The sequence below is a fragment of the Cydia fagiglandana genome, chromosome 27 (assembly GCF_963556715.1).
Source record: "Cydia fagiglandana chromosome 27, ilCydFagi1.1, whole genome shotgun sequence".
NCBI classification, from domain to species: domain Eukaryota; kingdom Metazoa; phylum Arthropoda; class Insecta; order Lepidoptera; family Tortricidae; genus Cydia; species Cydia fagiglandana.
In genome coordinates, this window is record NC_085958.1 from 9,812,374 (window position 1) to 9,836,969 (window position 24,596).

The 24,596-nt window shown below is 41.0% G+C and overlaps 2 protein-coding genes across 2 annotated transcripts in view; one reads left to right on the forward strand and one right to left on the reverse strand.

Annotated features, from left to right (window-relative positions):
- LOC134677912 (multidrug resistance protein homolog 49-like) overlaps positions 1–7,204 on the forward strand; it is a 66,137-nt gene extending 58,933 nt beyond the window's left edge. Inside the window, exons 21-27 of the mRNA XM_063536357.1 lie at positions 332–527; positions 1,431–1,593; positions 1,775–1,969; positions 2,686–2,895; positions 3,419–3,565; positions 4,112–4,220; positions 5,194–7,204. Of these exons, the coding sequence (XP_063392427.1) occupies positions 332–527; positions 1,431–1,593; positions 1,775–1,969; positions 2,686–2,895; positions 3,419–3,565; positions 4,112–4,220; positions 5,194–5,282 (1,109 nt within the window). The 3' untranslated portion in view covers positions 5,283–7,204. The remainder of the gene's footprint in view (positions 1–331; positions 528–1,430; positions 1,594–1,774; positions 1,970–2,685; positions 2,896–3,418; positions 3,566–4,111; positions 4,221–5,193) is intronic.
- A 1,151-nt stretch (positions 7,205–8,355) lies between these two features.
- LOC134677893 (uncharacterized) overlaps positions 8,356–24,596 on the reverse strand; it is a 47,237-nt gene continuing 30,996 nt past the window's right edge. The window contains exon 6 of the mRNA XM_063536336.1: positions 8,356–12,587. Coding sequence (XP_063392406.1) covers positions 12,442–12,587 — 146 coding nt within the window. The 3' untranslated portion in view covers positions 8,356–12,441. The remainder of the gene's footprint in view (positions 12,588–24,596) is intronic.

Below are 24,596 nucleotides of genomic sequence, written 5' to 3' on the forward strand. Positions count from 1 at the left end.
GTCGAGTGGATTAGTAAGTAATTTCGTCCGTGCTCACTCGGCCGCCGGCTAAACAAGTCCTAACCTGTCGATTTAGTCGAGTTCATTAGTTGACGTGAAGCAGAGTACCACTGACTTGTGAGCTTTACTCGACTGTAATGCGAACGATTTTTAGGCAGTAGCGAATAGTTTAGCTACTAAATTACTCGCCACTAGACTAAAATACTAGCCTAGTCCTGAACAAGGCTTTAGATTTGGTCCGACTCTAGATACCTTTCAGTAGATAACATTGTTAAACTTTTAGAAAATGAGGCAAAAAGATGAAGTTCTATAATGCTCTTTATATCCACAGGCGTAGAGTCCACAATCCTGGACAAGTACCTCTCAAACCTGCAGGAAGCCAGCGCGCGCGCCGGCCGGGCCTCTCTTCTGCGCGGGCCCGTCTACGGCCTGTGTCTGTGCGCTCCTACGCTTGGATACGCTGTGTCCCTGTCTTATGGAGGGTATCTCATTGCGAGAGAAGACTTGCCTTATGCCTACGCTATACTGTGAGTATACAATCAAGTATCAACCTTGTGCGAGTAGTAATAGAGTCCACAATCCTGGCCAAGTGCCCCTCAAGCCTGCAGGAAGCCAGCGCGCGCGCCGGCCGCGCGTCACTCCTGCGCGGACCCGTCTACGGACTCTGTCTGTGCGCTCCCACGCTTGGATACGCTGTGTCCCTGTCGTATGGAGGCTATCTCATTGCGAGAGAAGACTTGCCTTATGCCTACGCTATACTGTAAGCACTAAAATGATCCATAAATCTCTGGCAGGGTACAAGATATTCCTTTTCACCACACCAGCTCGGAAAGGCTTACTTTGCACTTCAAAAACTGATAGCAAAGTTGCATTTTATTCACATGTGCGTCAATGTAATCAAATGCAAATTTTGAGTTGTTTTCTTATGCTTGCTGGTAGAATTGACTTTTAAATGATAATTTTGGATGATAAATATTTAATAACATTCATTTGGATTTGGTTTGATTTGGTTTCATATTATACATTTAATATTTGCTTCGAGTTGGTGTGGTGAAAAATGTTGTGTTTCACTCGAGGGCAAATTTTGTATAACCCTCGTGCTTTGAAACCCTCGCAACGCTCAAAATTCCATTTTGGAATGGAATCTTTCGCTTGCTCGGGTATCAATATTAGCACGAGCGGTTAAACAACAACGTTGCCCCCTTGTAAAACAAATAACTATTGAACTTCGAACAACAGTAAGGGATATTGAACTTTGAACAACAGTAAGGGTCGGTTGCACCAAACTGTTCGTATTTATGTATGGAAAGTTTCATAGTAAATCGCCGGGGCGCGCCGGCTGACGATGATCAGTCTGTCAGATGTGGTTGGTGCAACTGGCCCTAAGTTTAAGCAAAACGGCTACTAATGCTTACCCTCTCGGTTCCCAGGGTATCAGAAGCGCTGATCTACGGCGCGTGGATGTTGGCGGAGGCGCTGTCGTTCGCGCCCAACTTCGCGGCGGCGCGGCGCTCCGGCGCGCGCATCCTGAGGGCGCTGCAGCGCACGCCGAGGGTCGTCACCGAGGGAACCGCCACGGAAATACCAGACTGGGTGAGAACTTGAAAATACTCTTAAGCATTTGCTCTTCTTCTTCGTACATCTAGCTCATTACAGTCAGAATCAGCAGCAGAAGTTGCTAAGCGGGCGAAGTGTTGTTTATTTTTCCAGCAAGTACCAAAAGCTTCCAAACATTTTTGATTACGCGCATAAGTAAACGGAATTGTGTTTTCAGACGGCGTCCGGTGACATCACGATCAACGATGTCCACTTCACGTACCCGACGCGGCCCGGCGTGCCCGTGCTGCGCGGGCTGTCGCTGCGGCTGCCGGCCGGCAAGCGGCTCGCTCTAGTCGGCACGTCCGGCTCAGGGAAGAGCACCATCGTGGCGCTGCTGCTGAGGAGCTATGATGCCGACAGCGGGAGCATGGTAAGTTATTTTCATCATCATTATGAGCCTATATTGCCCCACTGCTGGGCAAAGGCCTCCCTCTTATTTCTTTACGTATCCCCTGAAGTCTCCCACCCCTTCTCCGACGAGGTCTGCCGTAACGCCTTACAATCTGTGGGACCCAACAGTGTGGTTGTGGGTGTGGAAAGTTATCTTCTTCAAATAGTTCTTCATCAAGAGTTGACTGGAAAGAGGCAGTGATGTTCTCTTGATTCTTAATTATAAACTAGTTGGAGTAAGATAAACTTTAGTTGAATCGTCTGGCTCAAGAAAAAGCACCACCGTGTTCTTGCTGAGGAGATACTTACAGCGACAATGTGATAACTTGTTAAGTTACCTTCAAGGAATTTTTGATCGACAATTGATTTGAGAAGGGCTCTGGTGAAGTACCTAGTATAAACCTACTCTTGATCCTTAATTATAGGACTATCGCGATACAGCTGCTTTTTAGCTTTGCCAACGGGAGCCGACCGCTCACACAAAAGAAAATTTTCCAAAAAAACGATACATTAGAAAAAATCTATGTTACTACCTAACTAGCTCATGTTTCATGACAGACAGACAGACGGATAGACGGACAGACGGACATTAGAGTCTTAGAAATAGGGTCTCGTTTTTACCCTTTGGGTGCGGAACCATACAAATGTTCAGGTTATCCGAACAATTGCAATTTATCTTTCGTTTGTTGTCGGCAGTTGCTGGACGGCGCCGACATCCGCCGGACACTAACCCTCCGGCAGCTGCGCGCGCAGCTCGGCCTCGTGCAGCAGGAGCCGGCGCTGTTCGAGCGCACCATTCGCGAGAACATCGCCTATGGAGACGTCAGCCGCAAGGTCTCCATGGACGAGATCATACACGCCGCCGAGCAGGCCAACGTACACAGTTTCATCGCCAGCTTACCTCAGGTGAGATCAACATGTTTCACTGTTAAACCATGACTCACGCTAGACCGGGCCCGGGCCGAGGCGTCTATGATGACGGCTGATCGCGGTGATCGTGTTGTGCTTTCCATAGAAAACGAAGTGCAGGAAGGCTTTAAGATTAAATTTAATATTTAATTCTTGTGCACTTAATAAGACTTTTTTCTAAAGCCACATCACTGCGCGAGTCATCCTTAAATGAAAGACCGGCTACTACGGAAGTACGGACTACTACTGCTATTAATCCAAAAAAGCAGTTTCCCCTTCGAGTTGGAACTTTCAAAGTTCAGAGAGCAGTCGCTTTCGTAAAACCAAAGGTTGTCAGTTGTCAAGTGGACCAGTCTCCCCACTATCTTGACTATGAATGAATGAATGAATATTTTTATTACGTGTAACACATGGACACATTTTATTTTATTAGTAGAGCTTACAAACTAAGGGGTTAGTAGGTACATGAAAGACTATGGCATATCGCAAACGCAATTCTGAAGTATTTCTTGTTTGTCAGGGCTACGAGACCCGACTGGGCCAGGGCGGCGCGTCGCTGTCCGGCGGCCAGAAGCAGCGCATCGCCATCGCCCGCGCGCTTGTCCGGCGCCCGAGAGTTCTACTACTCGACGAGGCGACATCCGCACTAGATGCTAACAGTGAAAAGGTATGTCTTGGCGTTTGGAATTTATCTGCTAGCGACTCACCCCGGCCTCGCACAAGTTAACACATACACCTAAACCTTCCTCAAGAATCACTCTAAAATGAAAATCCGTTCAGTAGTTTTTTTTTTTTTTTAATTATCAAAATAGTGTATATAAATCTTTTTTTTTTTAGTAGTTTTTAAATTTATCGCAAACATACCAACACACAAAGAGGCAGACGCGGCGGGAAATTTTGTTTTATAAGGTGTAGTGATAGGTAATACCTGCTCATAATCTTTGCTTCAAATGAAAGCATGTCTTTGTAAAGTAATAAGGTTACACGTGTAGAGGGCTCTACACGAGGGGTTTGTTGCAGTCAGTAGACTGCAACAAATTGCAAGCGATTTTCAGCACTTTACCTTGAGGCATTTGATGATCGATTGCTTGTAGCACCTACTTAGGTAGGTACCTAGGTACCTACAGAGCCCCTAAAATGCCGTTAGAATGCGCTTGTCAGAGATTTTTTTATTTTAGCTTACCCTTCTGATTTTCAATATATTTACTTACAGACGGTACAGGCGGCGCTGGAGGCGGCGTCAGAGGGCCGGACGACCATCACCATCGCGCATAGACTGGCCACCGTCAGGAACCACGACCTCATCGCTGTAGTTGACAAGGGTATGTACTTCAATATGTTTCCTTACAGACGGTACAGGCGGCGCTGGAGGCGGCGTCGGAGGGGCGGACGACCATCACCATCGCGCACATACTGGCCACCGTCAGGAACCACGACCTCATCGCTGTAGTCGACAAGGGTATGTACTTCAATATGTTTCCTTACAGACGGTACAGGCGGCGCTGGAGGCGGCGTCAGAGGGCCGGACGACCATCACCATCGCGCACAGACTGGCCACCGTCAGGAACCACGACCTCATCTCTGTTGTTGACAAGGGTATGCCAATTAAACCGTAGCAATTGCTAAAAAATTAAGTAAGTATCAATTTTGAAGCCTTGCTAGTAACTCGTTGATTCGTAACCCGATTTCTTGATTTTCTCTTGATAGAAAACATAGGTCTAAATCAGTGGTTTTTAACCTTTTCAGTCCGGTCACCCCTATGACTAACTAGGGAACTTGATTTTACCCCTCCTCCCAATGGTAATAAAAAATAAAACGTGTACGTTTGTTGTATTGTTATAATAGGTTAGCTTATTACCCCCGTAAAATACCAGTTTTACCCCCACGGGGGTAATTACCCCCAGGTTAAGAACCACTGGTCTAAATGGAACGTTACTTTTAAAAATGTACAATTTTCTTTTTTTGATCTAACTTTTTTTTGTTCAAACTTACGAAAAATTAAAATTCAAACCGCGATCCCGAGAACGCACAGTCATCTCGCTCACGCCTACGTTCACTGAGGGTGAGAAAAGAACCTCAACCCACGGGGCCTTAATGCTTGAAAGTGTAGGCTCTCCAAAACATGTCGGGGGAATAGGTAACTAAAAATACTTAAGCCGTAAAATTTGTATAAAGATAATAAATATAACTCACAACAGTTTGAATTCAGTACGTGGTGCGCCTAAGATGGCTTGAACATTATTTGACCGTTACTGAATCGATACTAAATAATTAACCTTTCTTGTTTACCAACAGGAGTGGTGGCAGAGATCGGCAGCCACGAGGAGCTGGCCCAGAAGCGAGGCTTGTACTGGGAGCTGCTGCAGCAGCAGGGGCCGTGCTGAGACGCCATCTTGGAAAGCCAACATCTTGTATAATGTGCATACATCGGGGTTTTCGGTGCGGGAATGTTTTACACTAGCCAAATAACAGGTAAAAACCGTAAAAAACGATTCTAAAGCACATTTGGACCTTACTACCTACGTTTAATTCGTATAGATGGTCAAGCAAATCTTGTCAGTAGAAAAAGGCGCGAAATTCAAATTTTCTATATGAGTCGATATCCCTTCGCGCCTAAATTTTTCAAATTTGCCGCCTTTTTCTACTGACAAGATCTGCTTGACCAACTATAGTTTGGTAATTATTTTACAATAAACAAAGTTATGGATACACGAAATCATGCCCGCACCGAAAACCCCGATGTGTTATGTGTAGCCGCCATCTTGTGATTGTGTTCAACGTTTTAGTTATTGATTGTAGTCATCTCATTTTCATGGCAGCGTTGATACGCTTACCCTAAATTTTGTATTGTAAGTCAGAAACAAAGTAAGTTCTGAACTTAATTTTGCATTTTTTCCTAAAGTTAGACGAAGAAAAGTCTGCAGCGATTTTGATAGCATACCTACGCAGTGTAAGTGTTATCTATACATCATAATTTCATAGAAGTGTGACGTTTAAAATAACACTTACACTGTGTGTGCTATCAAAATCGTTACAGGCTTTGTTCTTGGTCTTACTCTTACTCAGAAGGTCTTTTATAAAAACTTGAATCAGTTATCTCCCTCGCTCGATATTGCTAGTACCAGGCGTGGCTCACTCCGCGAGTTCGTCGCTTTGCTACAGGTAGCTAAAAGTACATCCGTTCCACACCAATTTTGGTGGCTAGCCAAAAGCCGCGCGTGGCGCTGTCACCACCTAGCGGCCATATCTGTCCTGATCGTAACAGACGCGTTTTGTTAGAGAGCGAGTCTTCTGTAACTAGTACTATTATTTATTCTGTGCTAGTACCTAGATATTCCTTTTACTACGCTACCATGAAAATGAAATCAAATTAGCATCACTTTTCCTATAATGACGAAATAATCGTTAATCGCTTAGAACCTAAGGAAACATGCTGCCTTACCATTATCAGAAAGGGGCAGATGATTTGTAGATATTTTGTAGTTTAAGTACCTGCCTGGGTACTTTCCGTGACATACACTTAAGTAGATAAGGTTTAGGTACTCGGGTGATTCCGAATGTCGAAAACTGTCGGTTAATTCCGAAAAGAGACTTTTAATATGATGGAATTAAGGGTGATTTTCATCTGAATTTCGGAATTATCCGACATTCGGTATTACCCGAATACACCCTTATATACAGGGTGTCTAAAAATAACTGCATTCCCGTTGCCAGGGAGGTTTGGAGATAATACTGGCTAAAAAAATTTGGCTGTTTCATACATTTTGGCTGGTCCATTTTCTATGGGAGGGTAAACTTTTATTCGCGATTTCGGGGTTGGTCCCGTAGTAAAAGTTGCTCAGTGTAGTCCCAAAACCTCCCTGGCAACGGGAATGCAGTTATTTTTAGCCACCATGGATAGTTTAGATAGCATCATATTTAATTTTAGCTTATAAGGACTATAATTTGTAATAGGTGTTTGTATGCCATTCACACCTACTATTATTTTGATTATGTTAGTAATTGAAATAAAACGGATGTTTCATGAAAAGTTGCTAAAAAAAGGAAAAGAGCCAGAATCTCAGAATCTTTTTTATATCCACAGATTTTTTAATACAATTTGGTCATTGTTAAGAGTTCCTTTCTGGGCGAAATAAACACGAAATCCCAATTTTGGGACAAAAAAATGTGATTGTTCGTTCCAAAATTCTACCTACTCAAGGTCAATGTGGCTAATTCCGTCATAGGGACTATTTCGTCTACGCTTATATTGTACCAGAATAGGGAACTATCAGTTGCACCAAATTTTATCGAAATAGACGAAAGATCGACAAAAATACAAAGCTTCAGTTAATATGTTTTTATACGAGTTGAATGAAGGATACTTAGTATTAATAATTAACTATTTATTAATAATAATTGTTATACACGTGATGTATTGTGCCTTTTTAAGGCGAAAACCAAATTTTTGCCAGGTTAAAATAATAGGGAGTATTACTGCAATGTCCTGCCATCAGAGTGCAGCACTAGTGCACATAGTAAACCATAGGGCAACTTATACATACTAAGCCTTAAACAGCTTTTGACAAATTTTCACTATGACATTGATGCATCAAGGTTTGTTTACAGGTGGCCTACCGCGAAACACGAAAATCGAAATTTCGTTATCTAACGAATAAGCAAGAGTGATAAAGGCAGAAATCGAACTTTCTATTTTCGCGGTAGGCCCTGTAATTGTGCTAGTGACGCCCTCTACGTAGGTAGAGTTTTGCGTAATATTCCCTATTGTAGGCAAACGAAAATAATGTTGTAAGTACTTACATACCTAGATAAGTCCTAATTCAGGGCTTGATTCGTTTAGTCTAAGTGTATTAGTGTTAATAAATTATGACTGTGATTAAGATTGCTATAAGTAGGTTAAAATATATAAGAATAACTGCCGATTCTCATTCACTTCTTATAATTTATACGACATGTACAGTCACCTGCAATAATATGTATACAATAGTGATATAATCAAGCTTTTCAATCTCGCACCTCACTTAGGCAACTCAGCAGGCTTCGTTGCCTAAACACGGAACTCGACTGAAAAGCTCTCTATTATATCACGATTGTATAAAATACTATATTATCTTACACAACGAAGGCCAACAATATGTATGTGACGCGCTCATATTGCGCTACAAATAAGATCTAGTCAGATATTTTTGCCGCCTTCGTTGTGTAACATATTATTGCTCGTGACTGTACATATAAGTATAATACTTAACTTACGGTAAAGTACAGAACCGATTAATTATTAAGATTATCACCTTAAATGCCTCAAAAATTTAACTGTCAATACATTTTTAAAAAGGTGTTACTTTAAAAAATTGGTACTGTATTTCACAGAATAAGCTAGATAATTTATATTTAAATTAAGTGAGGCTGGTAGGTTGCCTACAAGGAATTGTGATCAAGATAATAATTAAACTACACTTTCGATAATAATTTGTTTTTATTTTATTTCGTTTAAAATATCAGTACGTTCCAAATATAAGCTAAAGCCCAGGGGTCTCGAAACTTCTTTACCTGAGGGCCATATTGCGCCTCAGCAGTGTTGCCAACTTGGCATAAATGATGCCAGATCTGGCATATTTTCACTCGCTTTGGCACCAAAATTTTCCATTTAGCATCTGGCATAATTTTTAGCATAATTTAGTCTAAGCCAAGTTTGCACCAACTTGGCAGCAACAATATGCGCCATCGCCTTATGTTATGTGGTTCATATTTTCATATGAATTTTGACTTTTGTGGACGGATATGGACGTCAACGGACTATATAAAGTTGGTCAAGCAGATCTTGTCAGTAGAAAAAGGCGGTAAATTTGAAAAATGTATGTGCTTTAAGTGTCTAATTTCAAGTGATATTTTAGCATTCTTTTAGCATAGGTGTTTCAGAAATCTTTGGCATAATTTTGGCATAATCTAGACATTAGTTTAGCATCTTTTCAAAATCCGAGTTGGCAACACTGCGCCTCAGAAACTTTCGCGCGGCGTATCTGGTTATATGTATTCTTTCCGTCGGCGGTGTATCTGGTCGCTGCTGTTAGGTTAGGTTAAGTTAGGTTAGCCCCTGGAGCCTGGCTCCCGCTGGCCGGATTGGAACGCGTCGCGGGCCGGATTTGGCCCGCGGGCCGGGGTTTGGAGAGCCCTGCTAAACCATTGAAAACAGAACCCCCAGTGTATATTTTATTCGATAGCGTGACGAGCGTTCGCGTTCGCGTTATGTCTATTGTTGTATGGGATTTTGAACAGCGCGCCAAGCGGGAAGTTATGAAACTCAAAATCCTATAAATAATGACACTTAACGCAAACGCGTACGATACGCCACGCTATCGAATGAAATTTACACTAGGAGTACCTATATTGATCTTTGAAAAATAAAAATCACTCTACTATGAAACTTTTTTTGGAAATTCAACCCACACCCACACGGGGATGAAAAACGGGGTTGAAAGTTTTTAACGATGACGCGGACGAATTCGCAGGCGGAAACTAGTATACCCGTATTACACACAACCAAGATATTTATCTGGAAGACCAGTCTTACAAGATTTGTTTTAATACAGGGTGACTTCCGAAACGGGATCAGAAATAACAGAAGTAGGGTCAGGGAACAGTGGTTCGGAAAAAAATTGCCGGGGTACAGTAGCTCACTCAACCTAGTTCCAACATGAGCATGGGCATAGCCTCTATTAAATAGAGTCTTTTGCTAGCTGCTAATACAGCACAAATAGGGTTTCTGCTCGAGAATTCCCGAGGCGAGAAATCTCGAGAAATTTGTCCTAAGTCGAGACGGGAAAAAAATATTCAATGCCTCGAGAACTCGAGAAATAAATCTCTTGTGATAAGTAAAAAGAAAACACGCGTATAACACATGATGTGTCTATAATGTATTTCTTTAGGTAGTTAAATAAATATGAACAATGTTATTTTTACATTTTCAGGTAGGAACCTACTTAAAACATTTATTACCAACCAAATAAAAAACTACCTTGATCCATCCCCTATCGTTCTAGCTTTAACCAATTTTCATGTTTTGAAACTTTTGAACTATCATGATTAATGACATTCATGTAAGTAGTGTCTTTTTATTTAAAAACGCTTTAATTTTTTTTGTAAGGAATTACAGGAATGTAATAAGCTAAGCCACGAAAAACGTTGTCGCCCTGCCTGACACTGTTTGTATAGTCTGCAATCTGTCTGCAATAGACTGAAAGGCCTATGAGAGAATAAGTGTAATAACAAATATTACAAAATTAAATTACTATTGATAAATCAAATCATCCCGATATATTCCTATTAGCAAAATATTACAATTTTAGCAGCTTTATTGTTACCTTGAGTAAGTACGAGTAATTCATAGTAAGTAGTAAAACTTCTGTAAGTTTTGTCACATCGAGTAAAATTTATTGCCTTGAATATTGCTGCCTAATAAAATACCATATTGTGGTTTGTTTACATTTTGTTCAATACCTATCTAAAGAAATATATACACTATAGCATAACACATCGCCGGTGCGCACGTCTGCACCTATAGTTTTTTTGCTGTTGTATTTTTGATTATTAAGTGCAATTTATGGTGACTAAAAATGTACCATATATTTGATTATTGATCTCACCTACGATTCCTACGAGTCTGATTTGTAAAAAAGCAAAAAAAAATTAAATAACATGGCGTTTTTTGGAGCTTTCAAAATTTCTCGAGATACTCGAGAAACTCGAGAAATCTTGGTCGAGAATTCCCGTGCCTCGAGAAATTAAAAAGGTCGAGAAACCAGAAACCCTAAGCACAAACATTCAGTAATCGAACAAATTCAATTGGACGAGCGATAGTTATTCTAAGACGTAAGGGTGCTACATTGTATAGCGATATTTGAGCGACTGAGCCACTGTTCCCGCCTTGACCCTACCTACTCGTACCTTAACTAATAATTAATTATCTACATTAAAATTCAGGTAAATGAGCATTAATTTAGTTGTTGAAACTACATATAATTACGAATGATTTTAATTTTAAAATCGTTCTAGGTACTGAGCTCAAAATTCTAATCTACTAAAGGCTATGGCTAAGGCCCCAAAATTGCTATAACTTGGTCCTAATATGCTAGAAAGACGACAAGACACTTATAGACCGACAAGAAATTGTAGAAATTAAAAAGTGTTGTCCCTTTCAAATCAATCTAAGAAAACGGGACGACACTACGATGTTGCCACTTTTAAATTTCTACAATTTTTTGTCGGTCTATAAGTGGCACAAGTGCGTCTTATTTTTATAAAAATTTGACGGTTTTATGTTTGCACGGTTACACTCTGTCGTTTGCGTTAAGGTCTCTGCCCACTACACCGTATCATACCATGACCGTGCTATGAACGTATGGGGCACGGAATGTAACGCGATACGGACTACTATGCCCACTACACCGTGTCCACATTGTTTCATATCCGTACATAACGGGTTTAGTGCCCGTAGTAACCGCGTATCATCCCCATAGCATCCGCCTATAATCCCCGTAGCATTCTCGTTTCATACCCTTAGTACCCGCGTTTTATCCGCGAGAGCAGGACTCGTCAGAAAGAGCGAGCGAATAGTTATCAGACTGGTAAGAGCGAGCAAGAAATATAGCAACGCGTTTATAACGGGCTTAGAACGGTCACCATACGCGGTTATAACCCGTATGCTCACCGTTTCGCCGCCTGCACTCACCGTTCTGGCAACGTTGCGTGCCGTGCACGGGGCGTTTCGGCACCGGCAAAATATCCTCGCCGACAATTTTTGACGGTCCGTGCATGGCACGCTACGGGTATGGTCGGTGACGGCACGGACTAGTGGGCATAGTCTCATACATTTTAATACAAAGATATTTTTTTTGCCTGACACGTTCATAGCACGGTCATGGTATGATACGGTGTAGTGGGTAGAGACCTTTACAGTATAACTTCACAACCTACAGTTGGTCACGCTAAAAACGCGTTGTGATTACATCTGTCACTTTCGCCCCAGCCTGTATATAATGTATCTACAACACTGACGTTGTATGAGGGTTGTCAGTCTTCTCCATTAACTAGACTCTGGTTTCCGTTGTTTAACACGTTCCCTGTCCGGGCGCCCCCAATGTGGGGTCATGAAGCATATTTGACGTTATACTTAATGTCTTATAAATCGATGAACACCGGTAGCATGCACGAAAAAGTGTCACGTTGTAGACAGATCTCCATGGTAACGTTGTGGACGGATCTCCATGGTAACGTTACGTAATCTAATGGTAATGTTTCCTTATGACGTTATCACGCTAAATTATCGTTCGTAAACCGACTTTACAGACAACCATTTTTCACAAGACAAGACAGTCCGTGTTCCCACTATGGGTTCCCAACTTCAAAGTGGAAGCACACTTGGTCGTGTGACTTTGTCATATCATTTTGCATGGGGACAGCGAACGTGTTAATCTTCATTTTGACTTTTGTATTTGTAAGAAAGGGTTAAACATAAATTAATTGAGGCTTGTAAAGTTGAGGTGATCAAAACGGCAGTTCGTCTTGTTCGTCATAGTCGCTGTCATCGTGCGTGTGTAGCGCGGCGAGCAGGAGCGCCTGCGCGGGCGCCGCGAACACGGCAGGGAGCCGCGCCAGCGCGGGGAGCCGGCACGCCGCCGCCGCGCCCCACCCTGTATATTACAATATTCATTCCTATCGGCTCGGCCACATTACCGGACTGGCGACGGCGGAACCGACAAGCATACGTGGGAACGAAAGGTCCGATCGCCGTGATACGCCTATTTATTTATTAGTCAAATAAGTAACACAGCATTGTATACAGTAAAACCAAGGCACTGTGAAACTACAAAATAAAATACAATACATGAGAACAAAATACAAGTTAAAACAATACACGAGAACAAAATACAAGTTAAACATTGGATTTGGGCGACGACGTGACAGCCTATGGTTATCGCTGCCGCCGTCGCAAGTCGCTCAATGTCGTGGTTGAGCCGTATCGGCTATATGCGAATTAGCGAAGAAAATGAAAACATACAGAGTAGTAAATAGAAGGATATACAGCAATGGCATAAGATAACCCACTATATCAGAGGCGAATTTATCAGCCCTCGCTTACGCTCGGACCGAAACAGCTCGAGGATAAGATGGGCATTGAGACTTGCTGGGCTAGTGGCGCCATCTTACAATAACCTGAATATCGGAGTAACGCTATTTACTATAGACAAAGAGAATAGAGTGTATAGAGGCGGATTGTCAAAGTAAATTATGTAGCCACTGTAAATTTCCTGCCATTTTTTGACAGAAGATTAACACTGTTAGAACGCCATTTGACTTTGATCCTTATTCTTTCACTGATATGTGTTAATTTGTTAAATATTAACGCCATCTACTCGACACTAGGCCGAAGGTATGGTGCAATGTTTTCGAGCGATGGCGCCATAACCTTCAGCCTACGCTCGAGTAGATGGCGTTAATATTAATATACTTACTTACTTACTTACTGCTGTGGCGCAACGACCCGAAGTGGGGATCTTGGCCTCCGACACCAAAGACCGCCATGCTACTCTGTCCAAAGCCGTTTCTGTCCAGTCGACGGCGCCGAGTTCGCTAAGGTCTTTCTGCACTTCGTCTCTCCAGCGGTACCTAGGGCGTCCAGACGGCTTTCGGCCACTTGGTACTCCAGAGTACGCCCTCCGGACTGCGCGATCTTCCCCCATCCGGACTACGTACCCAGGCCATCGGAGTCTAGCGGCTTTCGATTCTCCAATGATGTAACAAGTGTAGCGAAACGCTACTGGCCGTTTGTAAAAAAATAAAATGCATATTTGCGATTATTTTGAATTCAAATTTTGATAGAATGTTCGAGAAAGAAACGATTGAATTTGCATATGTTTTTTGGCAGATGGTTTGTGGATCAATGAGTATAATAATATATGTATAGTAATTGTGGATTTCGTGTCAAAAAGTCGTTGGTGATCCGGGCTGTTTTTTAGACTAGATTTGCTACGTTTAACGTTTAACCAGTTTGATAATTAATACGAAGTGTCGAAAGTGCGCGTTAATCGACGAGACGAAAGGCTCCTCGTAGACAGCTGGCCACCTAAGCCGTGCGTGAGTCGGCGTCCGGAGAGGAGTGGCTCCTCGTAAACTGCTGGCCACCAAAGCCGTGCGTAGGTCGGCGCTGAGCACTGGTGGAGTGAAGAACCTTCATCGTTACCATCCGGTCTGCCGCCATACGCGCTCGCCAGGAAGCGAGTGGCTTACCTCGTCGGCCTGCTTGAAGACACCACCTTGTGCGCCGTCTGTGCTGTACAAGTAAATTTCCTACCGGCTGCCGGCACCCTTGCGTGTGCCTCCACACTTGTCCCATTTACCTTTTTCCCCCTGTACTTCAAGACCGAAATATTTGAAAATTTTAGCGTTAGTTTTCCAATTCTGATTTTTATAACCACCTAATTATTTGTTTTGTATTTTTGTGCCATATTTTTGTTTCGCCATTTGATAATATCTGTGATCCGCATCTGTGATCGGTTTGGGTCATCCGCATTCGAGGGAAGCCAGTGCTGTCAAACTGGTTTAACTTGACAGACATTCAGACGTACTCTATGAGAGTAACCACTGATGAAACTCACCGTAATGTGATCCGCATACCTCTTCTTCTTCTTCTTACAAATCCTCAAAATTCAAAAAGCCTCGTTTGACGGGCGGTATAAACAAGCGGCTCAAAATTTAGGAATCATTCGCCAACTTGTCAACCATCATCGTCCATAATATTCGCCACATTAATACATTTTTTTTCCTTTCCAGCTAAATTCTTAGCCGTATTCCTTTTTTTACCTTTCATGTTTAGCACCTATGCGGAACGCAGACAATTAGTTTAAAACGATCAAATCAGTGGTTTTTAGTGAAATTTGTGAATAATAATTTTTTATACAGGGTGTTACCGAAAATTGTTTTTTTAAATAAAAAGTTATCAAATTATACGTGTTCAGTGAATTACATTTGTTTTACTGCACAAGATATAACAAGTTAACACATATCAGTGAAAGAATAAGGATCAAAGTCAAATGGCGTTCTAACAGTTTTAATCTTATGTCGAAAGATGGCAGTAAATGTACTGTAGCTAGAGCTACATAATTTACCATAACAGTAACTCTATATTTCAAATTCTCTTTGGTATAGATGTCGTCGGTCTTCTTGTTTTCATTATCTAATATATACAGGGTCATTTTTGGACCGTTAGCCATATTGTGCGAGGTGATTAGGTAGGTCATACTGAACAACTTTTTATATGGGACCAACCCCGAAATCACAAAATTTTTTTTCGTCGTTTCATTCATTTTGGCCGAGTCGAGAGGGATGTCGAAGTTTTCTATGGGAAGGCCAAATTTTGTTGGGATTTCGGGGTTGGTCCTGGTATATATACTGGGAAATGCTTTAGAAGGACGGCGAATGAAACACACGTAATTCGAGACTGACATTTATTTGTATCTGCCGGTAGGCGGCAGAAAACCAAAGTACCTACTTGTATATACAATATGCAGCATTCTCCCCTCACAATTTGTTATAATTTCACAAACAGCTGTAAGTGAGAAAACACAATAAAAATGATACCTATACCTATATATTTACCTACTGACATAAGGTGGAATATTTATGTACACACCCCACTATATATACAACTATAATATACCTACTATACAACAATTGTTTAAACCTAGGTAGGTACATACACTTCAACAAGTATACAATTTTGAACCTTAATGAGTTATGAACCAAATGATTATCCTTAGTCGTTCACTTCAGTGGTATACCTATAGGGAAGGATGTTAATTAACTGTGTAACTCTGTAGGTACTTAATATTTAAGCAAACAGATATATGAAAGTATTGATTGAGCATTACATTCTTAAGACTATAACAAGTACAAATATGTATCCTATTGTGTCTAAAAGTGAAACCGAATGGTTTAGTCTATTTCAAAACCGAATCTTTTAGGTGCAACGCGATTCCTTTTAGGTCTCGGCACGCGGGTGTCGTCTGGTGGCGGTACATGCGGTGACCGGGCCGGGGTGCGCGCGCCCCCGGCCGCCGCGGGGCTCGCGGACGCGGACGCGGGCGCGGGCGACCTGCTTTGCTCCTCCGGCGCAGGAGTTGACTCAGAGGCAGGGGCCGATCCAGTTGCATAACTGTCGATAACGACATCATTAGCTTCATCTGGCACGATCGAGTAATCGCGGTGCAACTGGTCTACATGTTTTTTATATACTTTACCGGCGCTACGAATGTAATAAGTTAATGGACCTACACGTTCGCTTACGGTACCGGTTTCCCACGCAAAGTTATTATTTAGTAGTAGTAGTAGTAGTAAACTCTTTATTGTACAAAAAGACATATCAAAAATAACATACAATTAGTAAGAAGTACAAAGGCGAACTTATCCCTTTGAGGGATCTCTTCCATAAAGGAGGAGGAGGGATTTTTATATAATTTAAAATATACCCGATCTCCTACGTTGAATTCTCTAAAAGACCCTTTTTTATAATTCATTTGCGCAATTTGCTTACTTCGCACTGTCTCGTTGACGCTTGGCCGCAGAAGGTCAAAGGTCGTACGCACCTCCCTCTTTAACATTAGACTCGCCGGTGTTTTTCCCGTTATCGTGTGTGGCGTCGCTCTGTAAATAGATAAGAAGCATTCCAAAGCAGCATCCAGATCAACCTTATCCCGCATTGCTTTTTTTAATGCCGTTTTAACAATTTTTACGCAGTTCTCGGCGCATCCATTGCTACTAGGTTTGTAAGGAGTTACTGTTATGTGTTGAACACCCTTGTTTTTCAAATAACACACAAATTCATTGCTATTGAACGGTGGTCCGTTATCAGACACGAGTTCGAGAGGAAACCCGAATTGACTAAAAACATGACGCAATTTATAGTTCGTTTTTTTTAGCATTAGAAAGAACTTGCAAGAAGGTGAGCGATTTTGACATGTCTTTTAATTGAAAAACGCTTTTTAAAAATCAAAAACTATTACTTATGAAAGCAGAAGAATATAAATGATCGTATTAGATTCATAATTGTTTCATATTTGCCGTAACTTATTTTTAAAATGTGTTTTTCAATTAAAAGACACATCAAGATTGTTTACCTTATTTCTAATGCTAAAAAAAACGAACTATAGCGATCGTGGATTTGGCGGAGGTGTCCGGAACGCGAAACGCTTCGATCCATTTTGAATGAGCATCTATAATAACAAAATAATAATAACAATTAATAATAATCCTATACAACTAAACTACAAATATTTCGAATTAAAAACAATAATAAAATAAAACAATTAAAACTCGTTACAATAGATTCTACACACATACCTACAGTACCTAATATCCATGTAAATGATTAAACCTGTGATTAAATTAAACCTAACATAATATAGTATATTACGATACAGGTGCGAAAAGGATAAATTAAGTAGGTAATTTACATTTATAAAATAATTTGGCCAAGTCCGAGATAGCTCGAGGCATTTAGTGTTCCGTACGGCTACCATCAGTTTGGCATTGACATAAACGATATCGTGAACGTAATTTACTTCCTATAGGTATATCTCTTTCGCACTAATATGTCAGTACGAGCGAGATGCATAGAAAGTAAATTACGTTCACGCCCACGGTAGCGTTTATGTCAATGCCAAACTGATGGTAGCCGTACCGCTCGCATCGTTACATTTTACCACAAAACAAAGAAGTAATAGAAGTGAAACGTATGTCTATAGCGTGTGGCAAGATTATGGTTAGCTGCATACACTTTCAGCACAGACTATTGTCAGTCGTGTGACAGTTCAGCATGGCGCTTTTGACATGTCAGATGTGAAAACGATTCCAGTAAAAATTAGAAATAATTACGAATATGCCGTGCTGCTCCATTTTGGAGTGTAAAAACACTAGCGGGACAAAAAATATTAGATATGGAGGCATTTCATATCATCGGTAAGTATTATTTTATGTAATATTTCAATATTTTTTACATTTTCGGTTTCCGCAAGGATTTCTGGATTGTTTAGTACAAAAATCAGATTTATGTAAATGAGATAAGGTTGATATCTACTTAGCGTAAAAGTCATGTACGGGTGCGCTATTCGCCCACAGTGCGAGGACCATATCAAAAAAGTTATCGATGTCGATGTTCGTATAAATATACACAGTTCGGTTTGTTTATGTTCATACATGTTCTTAATAATTTATTTTTGTTTTGCCTCTGGATGATCATATCAAAAAAGTCGTCGCTTATGCACATTTTATATTGTGTAGGTACAAAATATGTTCTTACTTATTTATTCCAATTCAATGGATTATTTGATTTTAAGTTTTTCTTATAGTATAGTATCTAGTATCCATACATATTTGTCAATTTTCTCTATTAAATACGAGTAGGTAAGGTGTCAGTTTTAAGCTGTCACATAATTTTACTGCCGGGTATTTGCTGGCCAGTCTAAAGCCCGCTCCACAAGCTTGCACAAAACTTGAAGCGTTCTTCACATTGGATGCGAGTACACACCATGCTCCGGTAAAAACGTGCATAGTGCTATCTCGCTCGTACATCAGAGCGGCATTTCTATCCGCATTATTGCGATAAGTTGATAACCGTCTAAGTGCAAAAAATATTGTTAATATTTCTATTGTTTATAATTAGCATTTTTTAATAATTTTGCATACGAGCTTATATCGGAGATTCATATTGATGTATGACACAACATTATTGCTTTGTTTTGCCTTAAAATAATAACGTGCTAGTTAATAAGTATTGTTAACACTTAGGCCCCATTCGCACGACAGCTTAAAAAGCGTTGCGTTAAAACCCGACGTTGGCGCTTTTTTACCGTTTCCAATATTTGTGTTCATATGAACGCTTAAAAATCACTTGTGAGTCGTACTGCCACGTATGCATCTCAGCAAAGCCATACTTTATTTGCTAATTCGACGTATTATTTGAATATAGCTTGAATATTTCAGGAATTTGTAAGCATAAGTTGACATTTTTAAAGTGAAACTAATAATAATCTTGACGATTGACACCAAAAATTGACACTTGACAGCCAACTGACAGCAGCGCCGGCTTTTTTAAACGCTTGTGAGAACAGATACACGGAGTTCCGTATGCTCTATTCAATTTGACGCCAACGCTCAACGCCGAAAATCGAACAGTGCTCGATAAAAAAGCGCCGCGCTTAAAAACTTCTTCGGCTTAAAAGCCTTCGTGTGAATACATACATGGTTATCCATTTGTGTCATTCAAACGCTTTTTTAACGCGCGTTGAAATAGCTGCCGTGCGAACGGGGCCTTATTAACTACACTTACACTTACTTGCGTATTTTTTACGCACGCATCTAGTGAGAATATTAATTGCAGGTAAAAAATACGCATCTCGCGTATTTTTCACGCACGCACACACGCATCGCGGTGGGAGGGTAAGAAATTTGATTTAATTAAAAAAAACTATAAGTACACACCGGGTTAGCACTAATTGGCTAGCAGGTTATTATTTCGCGTCATTACAAAACAATATTGTTCTGGGGTGTGCTAAAGAGTAACAGTTTTTATTATATACCTACTCGCTTACAGTTATATGCGTGGTTGGTGGCGTGATTACTTTCAATACGAGATTTTTTTTATTAAAAAGTAAGTAGGTAAGTACCTAATCGTCGAAAATAAAGTAATACATATGTATAAAAAAACTGAATAGTTTACGTGTACATTGATAATTAATAAGCGTTTATCGATATCACACCGAATCATGCACATCCCTATCGCATGTGTCAACCTCATAGTCGAATATTTTATCCTATCGCATTCACTCTTGGAAAAACCATGCAAGTGTAAAAGGGATAGAGCATAAATGACAATTTGTCAATGATTTGTGTATTTTTACAAAAAATAAAAATCGTAGTGCAATTTTGACATAATTTTCTTGACTGTAAAGTTCAAATTACTGTGATGGGCAAGGGCTCATAATTCCTTTCGAAATAAGAAAATATGGCCAATTTCTGTGACAGCGTTTTGGCGACATAGGTTCTCATACTAATCCAGGCACATGCCGTTTCCCGTCAGAGCGCGGCGCGCTCATTCTTTCTTCCGTGCATTTTACAGAGGTTGTTTGCCTGTTTTTAGGATACCGTATTCAACTACACACACAGAACAATAGTACAAAGTGTCTAAGTGCGAAGGCCGAAGGCCGAGCTTTAGCAAAATAGTACAATAGTACAAGTGTCTAAATGTCAAGGCCAAAGGCCGACCTCCGCGTAGCCCGAAGGCCCGAAGCGTCCAGGATGTCAGTGCTTTAACACAGAACAATAGTACAAGTGTCTAAATGCGAAAGCCGAAGGCCGAGCTCCGCGTAGGGCCGAAGGCCCGAAGCGTCCAGGATGTTAGTACTTAAACACAGAACAATAGTATAAGTATCTAAATGCGAAGGCCGAAGGCCGAGCTCCGCGTAGGGCCGAAGGCCCGAAGCGTCCAGGCTGTCAGTTCTGTGTTTAACCACTGACATCTTGCAGGCTTCGGGCCTTCGGCCCTACGCGGAGCTCGGCCTCTGTCTAAATGCGAATAGACACTTGTATTAATTACCTGTGTTTAGAACTGACCTCCTGGATGCTTCGGGCTTTCGGCCCAATGCGACTTCAGCCTTTGGATCTTGCGACTTAGACACTTGTACTTAAAAATACTTGGAAAAGTTACGGGAGGCGCGCGTCTGTCGGACGCTTCGGATCTTCGAATCGCTCCTTCGGCCTTTGCATTTAGTTAGATTCTTGTACTATTGCTTTGTGTTTGAATACCGAAGTCGAGCATCTCGCGAATGCTTGATGTATTATAATAATTTAGAGTAAGGCCAAGCGCGCACCACGATTATTTGTCCTGCGATAATAACGTCGCAGAAATGCAACGTATGTGTTTATATGTTAGTGCGCGCATATGCGACAAAAAATCGCAGCGATTTTAAAATTGTGATTTGTCACATTTTTCCGCGATTGTTCGCGACGCGATTGTCGCAAAGTGAATTGCAGCATGCGGAGTTGTATGGCCCCGCGCGCACTATGATAATAAAATCGCACCCCGGCCGGATCTCAGTCGGCATTTCGCTCTCCAAACCCCAACATCTCGGCACCTGCATCTCCAATGGAGTCTCAAAATGAGACGCTAGATGTTGACCATTTATGTAAATAGACGGGGATCACCTTTGTGTTATAAATGCTCAAAGTCATACAGCAATCTCATATTAAAGACACGTTTCATGACAAGCGACTGGTACGAAATCCATGTTGAGAATGAACAAATCGTCGACTTTTTCATCGCAGTGCGCGCAGTGAATTTTCTGCGATATATTACAGCGCGATTCTAAAATCGTGTCGCAAAAATTAATATCGTGGTGCGCGCTTGGCCTATAATACCTTAAATGTATACTCCTTCAATTTGAATTTAGAACTCATTATTATTTTTTATTTGATTTTGTTTCTAGTTCTATGCCATATATATAGACTTTAATATTATTTAGAACTGCTAAAAAACAAGATCGGCTTACTTTAAATATTTCGTCAATTTTACCTTTGTTTCTAAAAACTGTGATATTAAAATTATTTTCTCGTAACAGGACTGAGGGGCTACCGCGAAAACCGAAATTCGCAATTTGCGGGGATCTTTCTCTTTTACTCCAATGAAGGCGTAGGTAATTAGAGTGACAGAGAAAAATGCTCGCAATTTGCGAACTTCTATTTTCGCGGTTATAGCCCTGAATCTTGTTGCTCACCGATCCGTTCAAAAATATACATAAGAACTGAATATAATTAATAGATATTATAATTATACAATTAATACAGAAATGTAATGGTACTTAATGAAAAGGAATATTGTGTATATTGTTTCGACGAATCAGATACTCTCAATAAAATCTATACATGAGGCCAAAGCTGTTCATAAATATTAACCTCTTGGGGTTCAATGTTCTAATACTAGTACAAATTACCTCCAATGAAATTTAAATCTTAATGAAATGGAATAGAGTTTCTTTTATTTCGTTTCGTTCGATTTTAAAACAAAACAAATTCAACTCTATTTTCTAATACCGTTGATTCAAATTCGATTGCCAATTTTCCTTGTATGGTGGGCCGCTAGATGATAAATGACTTTATTATCTCTATACGCCTTACTAACTCTATGTGTCCTATTGTGGAAAAAAAAACACAACGACAGTCAAGAACGGAATTCTTAATTTGAATTTTTCAGATTTTTGGTTTGCTAGTCCATTGCTTGGAAAGCCCGTTCGAAATTGAAACTTATTTGCAATATAATAAGGTCGTATTTTGTAGATCTCTCTCATACTTATAGTAGGCTATTAAGATAAAATTAAATATCCCACAAAAATAAGCAAGCAGAATTAAACTTTATGTCAAAGACATAAGTCATAAATTTCAATGCCAAAGTTTTAACTAAGGATGTTTCTCGCCTAATATGAATTGACCAGTGTAAGCATCAGTTAGCTAGCCCTAAGCAACCAAAGGTCAAGCTGCAGTTGAAAAACTAATAAAGATAAAGTTAAGCTGATAATTTTCCCGCCGTCTCCATGCTTCTTTAAGTTGGGTATTGACTGGTCAGCTGCCTGTTAGCTATAGTTTTCGCGAAAATCGCCAGGACAGAGGTAAAAATTTTTGTATGAAAACTTGCAACTTTAAATGCATTTTTTGACGAAACTATTGCAGTCTAAAATGAAGTCAAAATCAGTCTATCGACTCAATTTTTTGCAAGCTTTCTAATGGTACCCCACACGATTCTTACAAATGAAAAAAGTTTCAGCCTACCCCTCTCAACCCCCTAAATTTCCCCCTTTAATAAGAAATAAGCAGTTTTGACTTATTCACAATATGAGTGGTGGTAATTGCTATAACTGTTCCAAATTTTAGGTATCTATGTCAAACGGTCTCTGAGAAAAACGTATTTAACTGATTTGCAAGACCGAAGTGATCCCAAAAACAACGGGTTGCACTCCGGGAGTGCCGGCAGAAGTGAAAACTCAATGACATTGTAACAGTTTTTCTATCAGGTCACGTGTCCGTCTCACTCAGCGTCTTACGCTGTCGCGAATTTAACCTTTTTTCCCCATCACAAAAATTTTTAGTTACACAAGAGTTGATGTTTCATCGAAAAGTCTTCAGTCTATCTGTCATTTGTATTGTCTCCGATAATATTTTGGCTTTAGCAAGTTTTTCCTTCAAGGATTTAATTTTAGTTTTTAACCTCAAGCTCTCATTTATAACATGTTCAGCAAATGTACAAGCTTCACACGGACGCTGTTCAGTGGAGGCAGTCGGCCCTGCTGGTGTGTGGAGCGCCGCGTCATCACACGCGCACGCCGCTCGGGGCTCCGTGCGCAAGAGTACAGATGCAGGGTCCGACCACACCCTGTCGTCTGTCGCATCCTTATGTCTTTGATAAACCCGCACCTCGTACTCGTTGTCCGGGTACGGGAGGGGCAACGCGAACTCGCACCAACCCTCATCACAGCGCACAAATGTCGTGTCCGCCTGTCGCCATTCATCTCTGAACGCCGGCAGCCGGAACTCCACTTTATACACACAAGTGACGCAAAACCTGTAGGGCCAGCCCGACGCGGACGGCATCCATACATACGCCCTGCCCAACCTCAGGACAGCCTCCTGTGAACTTGTTTGTTTTACTTCTAACCACGAAACTGTGCGTAGTTTTATAAGCGAGTTAGTATTTACATTAAATGTTTCATTATAACAGAATCTTTCATAGCAAGTCATAAGTAATAATGAAATATTTTGGTTCAAAGTAAACGTTTCATGGGTTTTTTCTTGGATATTTTTCTTGCACGTTATATTCAGCTCACCTGGCACAGTGTCACAGAGCAGTGTCGGTCTATTTTTATCGTCGTGATCTGTATAAAACAGGCTAAATGTAAACCTGTCACTCGGATACCGCCACGTACACTCTAGAATGTACCAATCATGTATAACGCATCGGAAATGTTCACACTGCGGATAGTGGTCCACTGTAACCTTTATCCAATTATACACGTATTCTTCTTCACCGTCAGCTGTTGTACTGTTACCCCGACACCAATATTTACCGCGGCCCGCCCTTTTCGTGAACATCAACGTCGTACCGTTGATAACGTCTGTTGGTAGCTCGTTACCATCTGCATCTTTAATTTGGAGCGATGCACCAACGTGCCCGTTGCAGAGCACCTTGTATTCCTCGCCGAGAGGCACGAAGTAGTAATCGTGTAGTTTATACAGAGCCCTCGCCGAATGGACGGACATTGCGGGAATTACCTCAACGGTCAAGGAGTCTTTGCAGTCTGTTCTTCGGTCAGTGCAGATGTATGTATAGTAACCGAGGTCTGGTTTGTACACCTGCAGTTGGATGGTAGTTTTATTAATAGTAACAGCTTGTATTGGTCGGCCGTTTACTTTCATTTGGATGTTGCGTGTATCCTCACTGGAACAATGTATTACAATGTTTTCTGCGTAAGATGCCACGTAATAACCCTGGCCTCTAATGACTTCCAGGATAGTCATCTTCGGAGGTGGATGGTCCCCCGCGCACCGGCGGGGTGCATCCTCGTAATAGTCATTGTAGTCTTCTTTACTATCCCCGGCCC